Source organism: Salmo salar, chromosome ssa24, assembly GCF_905237065.1.
Source record: "Salmo salar chromosome ssa24, Ssal_v3.1, whole genome shotgun sequence".
Taxonomy (NCBI): Eukaryota; Metazoa; Chordata; class Actinopteri; order Salmoniformes; family Salmonidae; genus Salmo; species Salmo salar.
Genome location: NC_059465.1, coordinates 28,137,298 through 28,152,363, shown reverse-complemented (window position 1 = coordinate 28,152,363; position 15,066 = coordinate 28,137,298). Strand labels below are relative to the sequence as shown.

General features: G+C 42.5%; 1 protein-coding gene across 1 annotated transcript in view; it reads left to right on the top strand.

Moving 5' to 3' along the window:
• Positions 1-15,066, top strand: part of LOC106585718 (GDNF family receptor alpha-2) — a 62,174-nt gene that overhangs the window by 13,374 nt on the left and 33,734 nt on the right. The window contains exons 3-4 of the mRNA XM_014172255.2: positions 4,255-4,341; positions 13,180-13,543. Of these exons, the coding sequence (XP_014027730.1) occupies positions 4,255-4,341; positions 13,180-13,543 (451 nt within the window). The remainder of the gene's footprint in view (positions 1-4,254; positions 4,342-13,179; positions 13,544-15,066) is intronic.

Below are 15,066 nucleotides of genomic sequence, written 5' to 3'. Positions count from 1 at the left end.
TCCTCCGATTATCCGTGCAGGAATGTGTTGAACAGCGCTTCCGGGTTCCAGGGGTCCTCCGCTGCTAGGGTGTGGAACTCCACCACATAGTCTGCCACACTGAGGGTGTCCTGCCGAAGCTGGAGTAACTTCCGGGCAGCCTCTCTTCCGGACACTGGAATGTCGAAAACTTCTCACCTCTGCCACGAATATCTCCAAACTGAGGCAGACGGCGGATTGTTGCTCCCAAACCACCGTGGCCCAGCTGAGTGCCCTCCCGGACATCAGCGTAATAATGTATGCTATCTTCGAGCGGTCCGAGGGGAACGAAGAAGGCTGCAGCTCTAAAACGAGGGAGCACTGGGAGAGAAAGGCCAGGCAGGTTCTGGAATCACTATTGTAGCACTCCGAGGGAGGTAAGCGGGGTTCCCGGGAAACCGGGATGATGGCGCTGCTCCCAGTTGGGTTACTGAGGGGCTGGGAGGTTTCCGTCGTGGTAGGCTGCCTGGTAGGAAACCCACGGAATTGCTCCCGCAATGCGTCCAATGCTAGGTTGTGACGTTTGGCCACGTCCTGGAACCCTTCCATCAGACCGCGAAGCAACTCCTCATGTCTACTAACGATGGCTCCTTGGGAGGAGATGGCGTTGCGGAGCTGGTCCTAGTCTGCTGGATCAGTCATGGCCAGTTCGAACTATCAGGTTTCAGGTAAGACCCAAGTGCAGACTTTGTAGAAGTAGCAATGTTTATTGTAACAGGGGCAGGCAAACGACAGGTCAAGGCAGGCAGGGGTCAATAATCCAGAGATGTAGGGCCAAGGTACAGGACGGCAGGCAGGCCCAGGACAGGCAGAGGTCGGTAATCCAGAGTAGGGGCAAAGGTACAGGACGGCAGGCAGGCTTAGGAGCAGGCAGAGGGGTCAGGCAGGCGGGCTCGGTGTCAGGACAGGCAGAGGTAAGAACCAGGAGGGTGTGAAAAGAGAGACTGAAAAAAGCAGGCGCTGAGGCACAAACGCTGGTAGGCTTAAACAAACAAGACAAACTGGCACAGACAGACAGAAAACACAGGTATAAATACCCAGGGGATAAGTGGGGAAGATGGGCAACACCTGGAGGGGGATGGAGACAAGCACAAGGACAGGTGAAACACATCAGGGTGTGACAAGGTGTTCCTAATGTTTTGTACACTCAGTGTAGTTTCACTCAGGGAAGGGAATAAGATGTAATAGCAGTCTTCATGTGGCCCTCCTTGGAGCTTCGCTCAGGAGTTGGTAAGGGAAGAGTTCAGTGTCATCACTCTATAGTTTATAATGTTGGGAGACGTGACTTCCACCCCTGTCTTTTAGAGATTTGGCATTATTGTAAACCATCTTCAGTTTGACTTCCATAAAGTGGTGTATTTCCATAGCTGTTTTACTGTAGTTTCTCCCTTTGTTCTTTAGGATACTAAGATAACGTATCGTAATACGTTGCTTCATTTTTGCTTTCAACAAACGTACTGTGAACCCACATAAGACTGTGTTATTAAAGTGAAATTTAATAAGGCTATATTTTTTATTCCACCTGATCCGCAGCCTGATAATGAAATATGCACCATAGTGTACAACATGATCAACACATTATACATTTACATTATTGTCATTTCGCAGACACTCTTATCCAGAGCAACTTACAGTAGTGCATGCATACATAAGTGAAGCACACACTACCTTCCATTGAAGTAACATCAGCACAGAGCGGTGTGATAAACAAAATGGTGATATCTATTGATTGGAGGGTTATCCACTGAGCTTCACATCTCCCCACAGATTTTGGATTTTCTCATTCGCTGCGGTGGGCTCCCTGTCTGTCCCACAACAGCCTTGCTGTGTTTCTGTTAAGATCAAAATGCAAAAGCTATTACACACTGGAGGGTTTGTCTGAATCACACCGAATGGCTGTGAATTTTAAACGCAGGATTAGGGGCTTCTGAGAGAGAGTCACAGGGGAGTAGTGCAGTCAGTTGAGTGCTAATTTGACATTTTTTACAAACATAGCCCTGGCAATTCAGCGTTGGAGGCTGCCTGACCCAAACCACAGAACACCATGGCCAAATGTTCTTTCCAAAAGGAAATTATCTGACCGTGGTGAACGATCTGCTTTGCATATCACAAAATTAGCCAACTGTTCACACTATTGAAATCTTCAGGGTGTAAAATGTGTTATTGGTCAGACAGACCAATTAAGAGCCAAAAACTCAAGTTGACAACATCTGTAGAATTCAACCTTCACTGGTTTCAGTTATCAACAATTTAGGTACACTATACAGTAGATAATTGCTCATTGCTATAGCACAAAAAAACTGGTATTATCCTGTGCAATGATTCTAAAACCATGACTCCTTGCCTTAGAAACATGTGAAGGTCAACAACTTTTTATATATTTTGAGATTATACTGTATCTGCATGTGTGTATTCCTTTATTTAATGCACCTCTACACATACCCTGTAATTCATGTGTGTATTCCTTTATTTAATGCACCTCTACACATACCCTGTAATTCATGTGGGTATTCCTTTATTTAATGCATCTCAACACATACCCTGTAATTCATGTGTGTTTTCCTTTATTTAATGCACCTCTACACATACCCTGTAATTCATGACACACCAGTATGTGGGTGTGAGCATACTTTAATTTTCAGTGTTTCAAAAACTATTTCATCATATTGTTTATTATTATTTTATAAAAAAAATATATCCGGCTTCCAGTCACTTTCTCCTAATCCCTGCCTACATGTACATATCTACCTCAAACACTCCAGTATCCCTGCACATTGTACATTTGGTACTTGCACTGACCCTATACAGTGAATTCGGAAAGTATTCAGACCCCTTGACTTTTTCCACATTTTGTTACGTTGCAACCTTATTCTAAAATTGATTCAATAGTTTTTTTCCCTCATCAATCTACACACAATACCCCATGATGACAAAGCAAAAACAGGTTTTTAGAAATGCAAAATGTTTTTTATGTCACATTTACATAAGTATTCAGATCCTTTACTCAGTACTTTGTATAAGCACCTTTGGCAGCGATAACAGCCTCAAGTCTTCTTGGGTATGACGCTACAAGGTTGGCACACCTGTATTTGGGGAGTTTCTCCCATTCTTCTTTGCAGATCCTCTCAAGCTCTGAAAGGTTGGATGGGGAACGTCGCTGCACAGCTATTTTCAGGTCTCTCCAGAGATGTTCGATCGGGTTCAAGTCCGGGCTCTGGCTGGGCCACTCAAGGACATTCAGAGACTTGTCCTGAAGCCACTCCTGCATTGTCTTGGCTGTGTGCTTAGAGTCGAGTAACTCTAGAGCTCTGTCAGAGTGACCATCGGGTTCTTAGTCACCTCCCCGACCAACATCCTTCTCCCCTGATTGCTAACTTTGGCCGGGCGGCCAGCTTTAGGAAGAGTGTTAGTGACTCCAAACTTCTTCCATTTAAGAATGATGGAGGCCACTGTATTCATGGGGACCTTCAATGCTGCAGAAATGTTTTGGTACCCTTCCCCAGATCTGTGCCTCGACACAAACCTATCTCTGAGCTCTAAGGACAATTACTTTGACCTCATGGCTTTGTTTTTGCTCTGACATGCACTGTCAACTTTGGGACCTTATATAGACAGGTGTGCCTTTCCAAATCATGTCCAATCAATTACATTTACCACAGGTGGACTCCAATCAAGTTGTAGAAACATCTCAAAGATGATCAATAGAAACAGGATGCACCTGAGCTCAATTTCGAGTCTCATAGCAAAGGGTCTGAATACTTATGTAAATTAGGTATTTCTGTTTTTTATCTTTAATAAATTTGCGAACATTTCTAAAAATCTTTTTTGCTTCATCATTAGGGGGTATTGTGTGTAGATTGATGAGGATTTGTTTTCTTAAATTTTAGAATAAGGCTGTAACGTAACAAAATGTAGAAAAGTGAAGGGGTCTGAATACTTTCCGAATGCACTCCGTTCATCTTTCCCTTGATCCTGTCTAGTCTCCCAGTCCCTGCCGCTGAAAAACATCCCAACAGCATGATGCTGCCACCACCATGCTTCACCGTATGGATGGTATAAGCCAGGTCATGAGCAGTGGCTGGCTTCCTCTCTTATTTCTCCTGTTTTCATTTCTTATTTTTATTAGTTATAATATTTTATATTGAATACTCCACTGTTGGATAGGGCTTGCAAGTTAAGCATTTCACTGTAGTTATGCATGCAACAAATTAAACTTGAACTTGACTGTTTTCCCAGGTCGAGAGTTTTATGAAACATCCCCTTATGAACCTGTGATGCCTGTTCGCCACCCTGATGCATTCCGTCTCGCTTCCATTATCTCAGGTAAGAGCGACCATTTTATGTTAAAAAAAAATGACTATGCCATATGAAAAGACTATAAAAATACAATGACATGTAATAAGTATAATTACAACACGTACAGTGAGGGAAAAAAGTATTTGATCCCCTGCTGATTTTGTAGGATTGCCCACTGACAAAGAAATGATCAGTCTATAATTTTAATGGTAGGTTTATTTGAACAGTGAGAGACAGAATAACAACAACAAAAAATCCACAAAAGCGCATGTCAAAAATGTTATAAAATGATTTGCATTTTAATGAGGGAAATAAGTATTTGACCCCTCTGCAAAACATGACTTAGTACTTGGTGACAAAACCCTTGTTGGCAATCACAGAGGTCAGACATTTCTTGTAGTTGGCCACCAGGTTTGCACACATCTCAGGAGGGATTTTGTCCCACTCCTCTTTGCAGATCTTCTCCAAGTCATTAAGGTTTCGAGGCTGACGTTTGGCAACTCGAACCTTCAGCTCCCTCCACAGATTTTCAATGGGATTAAGGTCTGGAGACTGGCTAGGCCACTCCAGGACCTTAATGTGCTTCTTCTTGAGCCACTCCTTTGTTGCCTTGGCCGTGTGTTTTGGGTCATTGTCATGCTGGAATACCCATCCACGACGCATTTTCAATGCCCTGGCTGAGGGAAGGAGGTTCTCACCCAAGATTTGACGGTACATGGCCCCGTCCATCGTCCCTATGATGCAGTGAAGTTGTCCTGTCCCCTTAGCAGAAAAACACCCCCAAAGCATAATGTTTCCACCTCCATGTTTGACGGTGGGGATGGTTTTCTTGGGGTTATAGGCAGCATTCCTCCTCCTCCAAACACGGCGAGTTGAGTTGAGTTGATGCCAAAGAGCTCCATTTTGGTCTCATCTGACCACAACACTATCACCCAGTTGTCCTCTGAATCATTCAGATGTTCATTGGCAAACTTCAGACGGGCATGTATATGTGCTTTCTTGGGTAGGGGGACCTTGCGGGTGCTGCAGGATTTCAGTCCTTCATGGCGTAGTGTGTTACCAATTGTTTTCTTGGTGACTATGGTCCCAGCTGCCTTGAGATCATTGACAAGATCCTCCCGTGTAGTTCTGGGCTGATTCCTCACCGTTCTCATGGTCATTGCAACTCCACAAGGTGATATCTTGCATGGAGCCCCAGGCCGAGGGAGATTGACAGTTATTTTGTGTTTCTTCCATTTGCGAATAATCGCACCAACTGTTGTCACCTTCTCACCAAGCTGCTTGGCGATGGTCTTGTAGCCCATTCCAGCCTTGCGTAGGTCTACAATCTTGTACCTGACATCCTTGGGGAGCTCTTTGGTCTTGGCCATGGTGGAGAGTTTGGAATCTGATTGATTGATTGCTTCTGTGGACAGGTGTCTTTTATACAGGTAACAAACTGAGATTAGGAGCACTCCCTTTAAGAGTGTGCTCCTAATCTCAGTTCGTTACCTGTATAAAAGACACCTGGGAGCCAGAAATCTTTCTGATTGAGAGAGGGTCAAATACTTATTTCCCTCATTAAAATGCAAATCAAGTTACAACATTTTTGACATGTGTTTTTCTGGATTTGTTGTTGTTATTCTGTCTCTCACTGTTCAAATAAACCTACCATTAAAATTATAGACTGATCATTTCTTTGTCAGTGGGCAATCGTACAAAATCAGCAGGGGATCAAATACTTTTTTCCCTCACTGTATACTCTAATACTCTTAAAGATACAAGATGGAAGAGGAAGGATTTCTTATTTCATGAAGGAAAAAAAATGTGCTCATGGCTAATTTATGGATAATATTTTTGTCTATTTGGGGGACTCCTTTTGGCTCAACAGCCCCAAAGCCAAAACTTCCATTCAGCCTCTTTAAGGCTTTTATTAGGTAAATATTATGGATTCCTTTTTATATTCCTTGGTTCTCCAAGGGGGGGTCTTGCTTACATAAACCCATGTATTTGCCTCCATATTCCCATCTATAGATTTTCCTTTCAGTTTGATTTCCTATTTGGTTTACTAATTACAAAGCAATTATTCAGCAAGGGAACTATTGCTCACATTTAATTAACTGGTTGTTACTGAGAGGGCATTACTAATCAATGCAGATCTTATTATAAGACACAGCAAAAGAATATGAAGGTTAGATTGGAGGATCGCAGGGCCATTGCCACAGCTATAGGAGATATAGGCTATAGTCACTTGAAAATCCAATCATTTTCTTTCATCCAGTTCCTACAGAAATTGCCGGAGGATGATCCAGCCTCATTTGCCAAAAGCAGTATACAGCAGAGATGCCACATTTGCTTTTCCTGGCCGATGCCTCATGCTTTGTTTCATGTCTTGGAGGTACAAGAAAGACATGCTTTTTGCATAATCCCTTTAGCTTGAAGTCAGCAAATGACATGGTTGTTTGAAAATATACTGGTTTGATATATCAAAAAAGGAGAGCACCAGACAAAATATAAATTGGAAGTCGCTTTGAATACCTTGGCATTTTGGATTGTTAAGAAGGCCATCTGCTTTTCTTTACTCTATAGTACTAAAATTGTTGGAGCTCAGGTAGCTTACGTCTTGGTCATTTTTCAGGTCATTTGAAACATGTTAAAATGCGTTTGGGACTCATTAATATGTCAATTTTTGTTAAAAATGTTTCCTACACTCTTTCAAAGGTGAAAAATCTGATTTGCTCTCCTAAATCCATTTAGCCTCCTGCCCTAGGTTACTCATTATTTATAATTTCAGAGGACAGAATCATTGATTGTGGTAGTGAGAAAAGCCCACAGGCAAACAGATAAGTAATTACACAGTTGTTCTCTGAAATACTTTTCCCTTTGATTTCAACTGCACAAAAGTGTGCTTAATCACTTATAAAACGGTAAACTGAACCGAAGCTCAGGGAATGTGATATCTTGCTGTGTTGATGAGGATGGCGAAAAACACTCTCTAGGAGGAAGGTTGGAAAATTGAAAAATAATCTCTACAACTTCAAGAGTTTATAGTGAGAGAGATAAGGGGGGAAAACATTGATGAGAAAAAAAAACCCACTCCACTGTATCTCCAAATGAACACAGGGCCAGGGTAACAAAGCAACTGACAGAGAGGAGAATGCCAGTCTGCTTTGCCAAGTCAACACTCACAAGTCCACCATTTTCTTACTTCAAATTGTACAAGACCATAGTCTTACTCTCGGGCATTGTGATGGATATTGGATAGTACTCGTATCATTTTTCCACCTCAACCGGTTGGCCCCTCATCAAAGCCCAGATGAAAATGATTGTCATATTTCAAGATATCCCATAGCATACAAATATATAATTGACTGTAATTTCTATTTTATTGTACACAAATTATTCTGTCCTTGTGACCCAATTTTGAGTTAATTCACTTATTATCTATGCAGAGTCCAGGATTTTTAAAAAAGCAGCCCACACCGGCCCTCCAGGAGTTAAGTTTGACTCCCCTTAGTTAGACCTTCTTACTCTGCCTAATAATCCTCTCACCTCTCTGTTCCACATGCCCATCATCTAATTCATTTCAGAAACCTATTTCTATGGCTGGGGAAAAAGGATCAGCATGCAGCCCAATGCTAGATGTCCTCACCTTACCCTCATAACAATTACTGTTTCATTGTCAAAGACAATGTTGCCCTGATGTGTGCTAGTGTACTGTCGTTGTTCAGCTGCTGTACTATGTGTAGTTATAATCCGTTTACATTTACAATTAGCTCACAGTTGCCTCTTCGTTTTCTCCACGGACACTTAATGAGTGTTGGGGGTCTAAGGGTAATGTATTAGTTGTTTGTGCAGTCAGCGTTATTCTAAGAAGGTGGTATTAAATAGAATACTGAATAATCCTCCAAACATGGGCCTGGCAACCCTCATTAGTTGGTTTTGTTGGTACAATTAGACATTCTACGCTAATGTTTGGGGAATACGTGAAGCAATGCCAGCATCTTGATAGAGATTTTAATCGACTCACTTGCATATTTCTGCTGCAATGATATTTGTCTCAGGTTTGATATGAATGATTGTCAAATTTGGAAAACATTTCTGAACTGGTAAAGCAGCCATTATCTTATTAGAGCACATAATACAGCTTATAAAACAGCTTTTCTACTGATACCATAGCAGATCCCAAACATGGGCAGTCAGGCTTTCTGTAGGCAAATGTAGTAGCGTGTAGAAACCCTGCTGTGACACAAGCCTGAGCTAAAAAACGGATGAATCCTTTGACATGGAAATGCTTGACATGCTCCCAGGGGTATGGACTAAAGACTTTCTAGCAAGCCCCTGCACACTCACCAAGGGCTATATTAAATCCAAACTTTGGCACCCATCCTAATTACAGTGAGCATACCTGAAGCCAAGAGCCCCACTCTAACCTGTACTGAACTCCTGCTCCCTGGAGTCCAGGATGATATATGAAGTGCAGGTTTCAAATAAGGGAGAGAGAGAGCAATTACTGTGGAAGGAAGATCCCTTACTCTGGAAAATGCGTAAATCCAGATCCCTTGACTGGGCTGTACTTACTGCACTGTGTTTTTCAGGAGATGGCCATCACATAGTTTTAATTTATGAGCGCTGTGGACGAACGCCCTATTATAACCCTGTTTATAGCTCAGTCAAAGAGCGGGGTTATCATAAAAGAAATTCAGTGTATTTTTGTGCGTGCCAAAAACCAATTAAAGCCACACATGTTGCTACATAGCGTGCACTGCATGAGAAACATGACTCTGACTTGCATGCAAAGAAGGCTCAGGGTATTGTGATGGTGAGGCCATTCCAAGAGGTTTCCCAAGACTGGCTGTATCTACTGTGTGTAGCAATGGGACTGCACCGAAGAGATATCAGAAATGTATGTTCATTAGAGCTCGTGTGAAGGGCTGATCGTGATGATGATTGGCCGGGTTAATTGAAAACACTTGAGCAGGTGTACGTAAGTGGTGGTCCAATCATTTGGCAGGAGACGGCACATTGTTCCATTTGTCAGTGATGACCTGCTGTAATTAACAAGCCTTCCATTTTTGCAAGTTGCCTATCACCCTTCTTGCATTACTGAAAGGTGTATAGGCAAAACCTTTCATAATGCACTAGAACAAAAATATGATTTTCCGGTAACACAATATATCTTCCATCCAGCTACTCTCTCTGATTATATGTAGAGGGCCTTTGTGTCAGGATATCTCTCTGCTTTGAGCACCCAATTCAATCTCTTCTCCCCAATCACAAATAGTAAAACCTCACACCACTGCACTGCTTGGTCAGATAAATAAATAAATATTTGTACCTCTTCCTTCTCTTATTTCGTTTTTATCCTGGAACCCCTGTGCCCCACATTACAGGCTGCAGATGGCCAGAGGAGATTTAGGAGCTGCAATCCATCACTGTTATGTGTAGCGTCTTTGGACAGCACCCCAAACCACCCCTCCAGCTGGACTGGCCTGGTTCTGGACCGCTTTGGCCAGGTTTGGCCCAGTTTGGCCTCATTCCCTGCTGCTAATATCAGCTTTTCTTTGGAGTCCAATCTAGTATTTAGTATTAGTATTTTATTAGGATCCCTATTAGCTGTTGCCAAGGCAGAAGCTACTCTTCCTGGGGTCCAAACAGAGAAAACATTATACAAAACATTGTGCATTATACAAATGTACATTGCTCCATTCTTACATTTCAATACTACATTACATTACTAAGAATAATGTGTGGGTGTGTGTAGAGTGGGTGTTTTAGAGTGTGTATGTTAGTGTGTGTCTCTTCACAGTCCGCGTTGTGCTGTGAGGTGTTGTTTTATCTGTTTTATTAATCTGATTTTACTGCTAGCTTGAATTACCTGAGGTAGACGACAGTTACATATAGTCATGGCTCTATTGTACGGTGTGCTTCCTAGCCTCTGTTCTGGACTTGGGGACTGTGAAGAGACCTCTGGTGGCAAGTCTTGTGGGTTATGGATGAGTGTCTGAGCTGCGTCTTAACCGATTGAACAGACAGTTCGGTACGTCAATACCTCTTACAAAGACCTGCAGTGATGCAGTCAATCTCTACTCTAGTTTGAGCCAGAAGAGATTGATATGCATGTTGTTGATATTAGCCCCCCGTGCTCTGTTCTGGGCCAACTGTAATTTGCCTATGTCTTTTTTGCAGCACTTGACCATATAAGTGGGCAGTAGTCCAGCTTGTTTCGACTTGTTTGGTTGATTGTGATGTCAAGAAAGCAGAGCAGCACGTTATCTTGGACATACCTCTCCATATTTTAGCAACTGTTGAATCAATATGTTTTGACAATGTCAGTTTACAATTGAGAGTTACACACCAAGCAGTTTATTCTCTTCAACTTGCTCAATTGGAACATTATACTTTACTAGATTTAGATGAGGTTTAGGGTTTAACTAATGATTTGTCCCAAATACAATGCTTTTAGTTTTTTGATATATATATTTAAGACTCACTTATTACTAATAATCCATTCTAAAACTGACAGGAGCTCTTTGTTAAGTGTTTCGGTGATTTCACTTGCTGTGGTAGCTGATGTGTATAATGTTGATTCATCGGCGTACATAAAGATCATCACAGATTATCCCACAGCCCTTGACGTAGCATGTTCTCCTCCTTGGGGTAGCCTTGATGACAGAGGGATAAAGGCAAAGCTAACAAAGCAAAAATGTTTTCCAATCTTTACAAAATCAAATCCACCTTTTCATTTTCCCTCTATCGACAGGAAGTTGCGAATATGTGTCCATGTGGTTGAAAAAGAGAAATCATTAGCTTTTTTGGGTTCTGTTGTTGCTCTTTCGACTGTAACACCTGTTCCACTAGTGTATACACCCTATACACATCGAGAGCATCCTGACTGGTTGCATCACTGCCTGGAATGGCAACTGCTCAGCCTCCGACCGCAAGTCACTACAGAGGGTAGTGCGAACGGCCCAGTACATCACCAGGGCCAAGCTTCCTGCCATCCAGGACCTCTATACCAGGCGGTGTCAGAGGAAGGCCCTAAAAATTGTCAAAGACTCCAGCCACCCAAGTCATAGACTGTTCTCTCTGGTACCGCACGGCAAGCGGTACCGGAGCACCAAGTCTAGGTTCAAGAGGCTTCTAAACAGCTTCTACCGCCAAGCCATAAGACTCCTGAACATCTAGTCAAATAGCTACCCTGACTATTTGCAGTGCCCCCCCTCCCCCACTCACCCCCTCTCTCACCCCCTCTTTACACCACTGCTACCCTCTGTTGTCATCTATGCATAGTCACTTTAATAACTCTACCTACATGTACATACAACTTCCAATAACCGGTGCCCCCTTCACATTGACTCTGTATCGGTACCCCCCGGTATATAGTCTCGTATTGTTATTTCACTGCTGCTCTTTAATTACTCGTTTATTTTATCTCTTATTCTTATCTGTATTTTTTTGAAACTGCATTGTTGGATAGGAGCTCGTAAGTAAGCATTTCACTGTAAGGTCTACACCTGTTGTATTCGGCGCATGTGACTAATACAATTTGATTTGATTTGATGTTATACTAGGGAAATTGTGTTTCCATAGCTAGGGGTGACAACAACTTCTGCATAATGAAAATAATTGCTTTGTGAGAAGGTGTTAAAGTTCACAGTTAGCCATTGTTATGTAAATGCAAGCTGGAATGTACCAGTGGCCTGGCGTTGGCCCCAGGTGAGAGCAGGTCCAGTGAGACATGGGTGCCGGCCTGCGTAGATGGAAACAGAAAAACCTGAGCCTTTTGGGTAAAACATGTGGTTAAATCCTGGATGGAAATGCTCCGTGTTTGTGTGATGTCCATTCTGTGTATGGCATTTCTAGGACTGATCATCTGTGATACACCACTTACAGACAGTACAGCTGCTCATGCAGTCCATCGGAAAGGTTTTTCCTCAATGCTGTGTGATAGACACAGAGTGAGATTGGTTCTGTTTAATAAGAGATGAATCTCCCTGGATGTCACCAAGCCAGCGCACCCTCTGAAATACCATCATCTACAGGAAGAGGGAGGTTATCTTCTCTAATACAGCCTAAATATAAGGGAAGCGGAATGTGAGTGAATGTGATACTCTTTTATTAGTGATATCTCAAAAGCAGATGGGCATGTACCACCACTAGTCCAAACTCCTCTCAGACTATGCACATTTATTGACTTCTGTTTTCTACGATATCTAGATGACATGGTGTGATCACAGTAAGTAAAGGAAATGGTTCATCTGCCACTTAAACTGTCCAATAGGCCACAATACAGTGAGCCTTTCCCATGTCCTTGAGCTCCTGTGTTTAATATCCCATACTCACAAACCAATTACACATGTCAATAAGCAACAAGACATCTAATTCACATGTTGTAAACAGTAGGTCTGTGTCATGGTGTTTAGTTACAGTGGTACATCATGTTCTTTCTTAGTGGTGGGAAGAATCCAGGGAGACATGAAGCAATCAAATGAGCAGAATCAACTTTATTCATTCACATTTCACTCAAGGCCTCTCCAAATCAATTATTCAGTAAGAATGGATATAGGCGAGCTATCCAAGTCTCAGATGGCTTGGTGTTGGCTTGGAAAAAATATATGATATTGAATAACCCCTAGCATAGGGAGAGCACTAAGACCATCATCATGAAGCCCACTTTCAGCACTCACAAACTTGACAACATAAATGGTCATAAATAGTCGGAGCACATCAACTTAACTTGTGTTATCATGATGGTGTCAAATAATTTTGTCACGAGCCAGTTAACAAATGCTATAGGTCAGACCCATAATAACAACACAGCTTTGCAATAGATAGTTAAGTGCATATTATTTTTCCAATGCTCCCCTTCCCCCTTCTCTGCAGGGATGCACACTGTCACCCCTAAAGCCAACACCTGCTCTGACCCCAGCAAGACTTGTAACCCGTGCCTGGATGCAGCGAAGGCCTGCAACTTCAACAACACCTGTAAGAAACAGCGCTCCTCCTACATTGCCACTTGCAGCAAAGGGGAACCGTGTAACCGTAAGCGCTGTCACAAGGCCCTTAGGCAGTTCCTGGACCGTGTACCCACCAACTACAGCCACCAGCTGCTCTTCTGCCCCTGCCAGGACCAGGGCTGTGCTGAACGGAGGAGGCAGACCATCGTGCCCTTCTGCTCCTTCGAGGACAAAGTCAAACCCTACTGCCTGGAGCTAAGGAAGAACTGCCGCCAAGACCCCCTCTGCAGGTAAGAGATTTAAGAGTGGTGATTTGTCTGTGTGTCCATACTTCCATAAAAAAAGGATTGACTCAGAGGGTTGAATACTTTTGTATGTGTATGTGTATGTGTTTTATTTTTAATATATATTTTGTTTTACAAACATTACAATTTCTCTTCCACTTTGACATTACAGAGTATTTTGTGTAGATCATTGACAAAAAAATGACAATTAAATACATTTTAATCCCACCTTGTAACAAAACAAAACAACACAAAAAAAAGTCAAGGGGTGTGAATACTTTCTGAAGGCACTGTATCTTAACGTGTAACATCAACATATTTTAACATACAGGTACAACTTTGTTGTCCATAAAAACGAAAAGGTTTATTTTTGTTCTTTAATTGCCTACCGTCCAGACACGACATGACACACACAAGGCTGAAAGAAGCATAGGAGCAGCCGAAGAGCAGCGCCCCTGGAGCAGGTTAGGGGTTAAGTGACTTGCTCAAGGGTGCAGCCGTCAGCCTAGCTTTTTGAACGGGCAACCCTCTGGTTACTGGCCTGCCCCACAAGAGTATAAACTAGAAATGCACATGCCCCACCCACCTGAGGATCTGTCTTTTTCAGCCATCTATTTAATGTGTTTGAGGGGTGCAGCATCCACTCATCCACTTAAAATATATGTTTTCATTGTCACACACCAAATAGGTGCAGTGAAATGTGTTGTTAGTCATGGTAATACAGCACCCCTGAAGCAAATTAGGGTTAAGTGCATTCCTCACTGGCACATCGTCAGGTTTTTCACTTTGTCAACTCAGGTATTTGAACTAGTGACCTTTCGTTTACAAGCCCAACACTCTAACCACTAGGGTATCTGCCACCTTACAGGCCTATGTGTGTACGTGCATAAGTGAGCAAGCTGTTTACCAAATGCAGGTATTGCTGAAATGAATTATCATACTCTTATATACCCTTATATATGGTAAATAGGAAAAGAAGATCAGATAAAGAATGTTGGACTGCAATCTCCTCCTGTGACATCCTAAAGTTTAGATTTCAGTGTTCAGCATCGCCTCTTCACTGTTGACGTTGAGACTGGTGTTTTGTGGGTACTATTTAATGAAGCTGCCAGTTGAGGACATGTGAGGCATCTGTTTCTAAAACTAGACACTCTAATGTACTTGTCCTCTTGCTCAGTCATGCACCGGGGCCTCATACTCCTCTTTCTATTCTGGTTAGAGCCAGTTTGCGCTGTTCTGTGAAGGGTGTAGTACACAGCGTTGTACGAGATCTTCAGTTGTACGAGATCTTCAATCTTTCCGATTTCTCGCATGGAATAGCCTTCATTTCTCAGAGCAAGAATAGACTGATGAGTTTCAGAAGAAAGGTCTTTGTTTCTGGACATTTTGAGCCTGTAATCAAACCCACAAATGCTGATGCTCCAGATACTCTATTAGTCTAAAGAATGCCAGTTTTATTGCGTCTTTAATCAGCACAACAGTTTTCAGGTGTGCGAACATAATTGCAAAAGTATTTTCTAATGATCAAT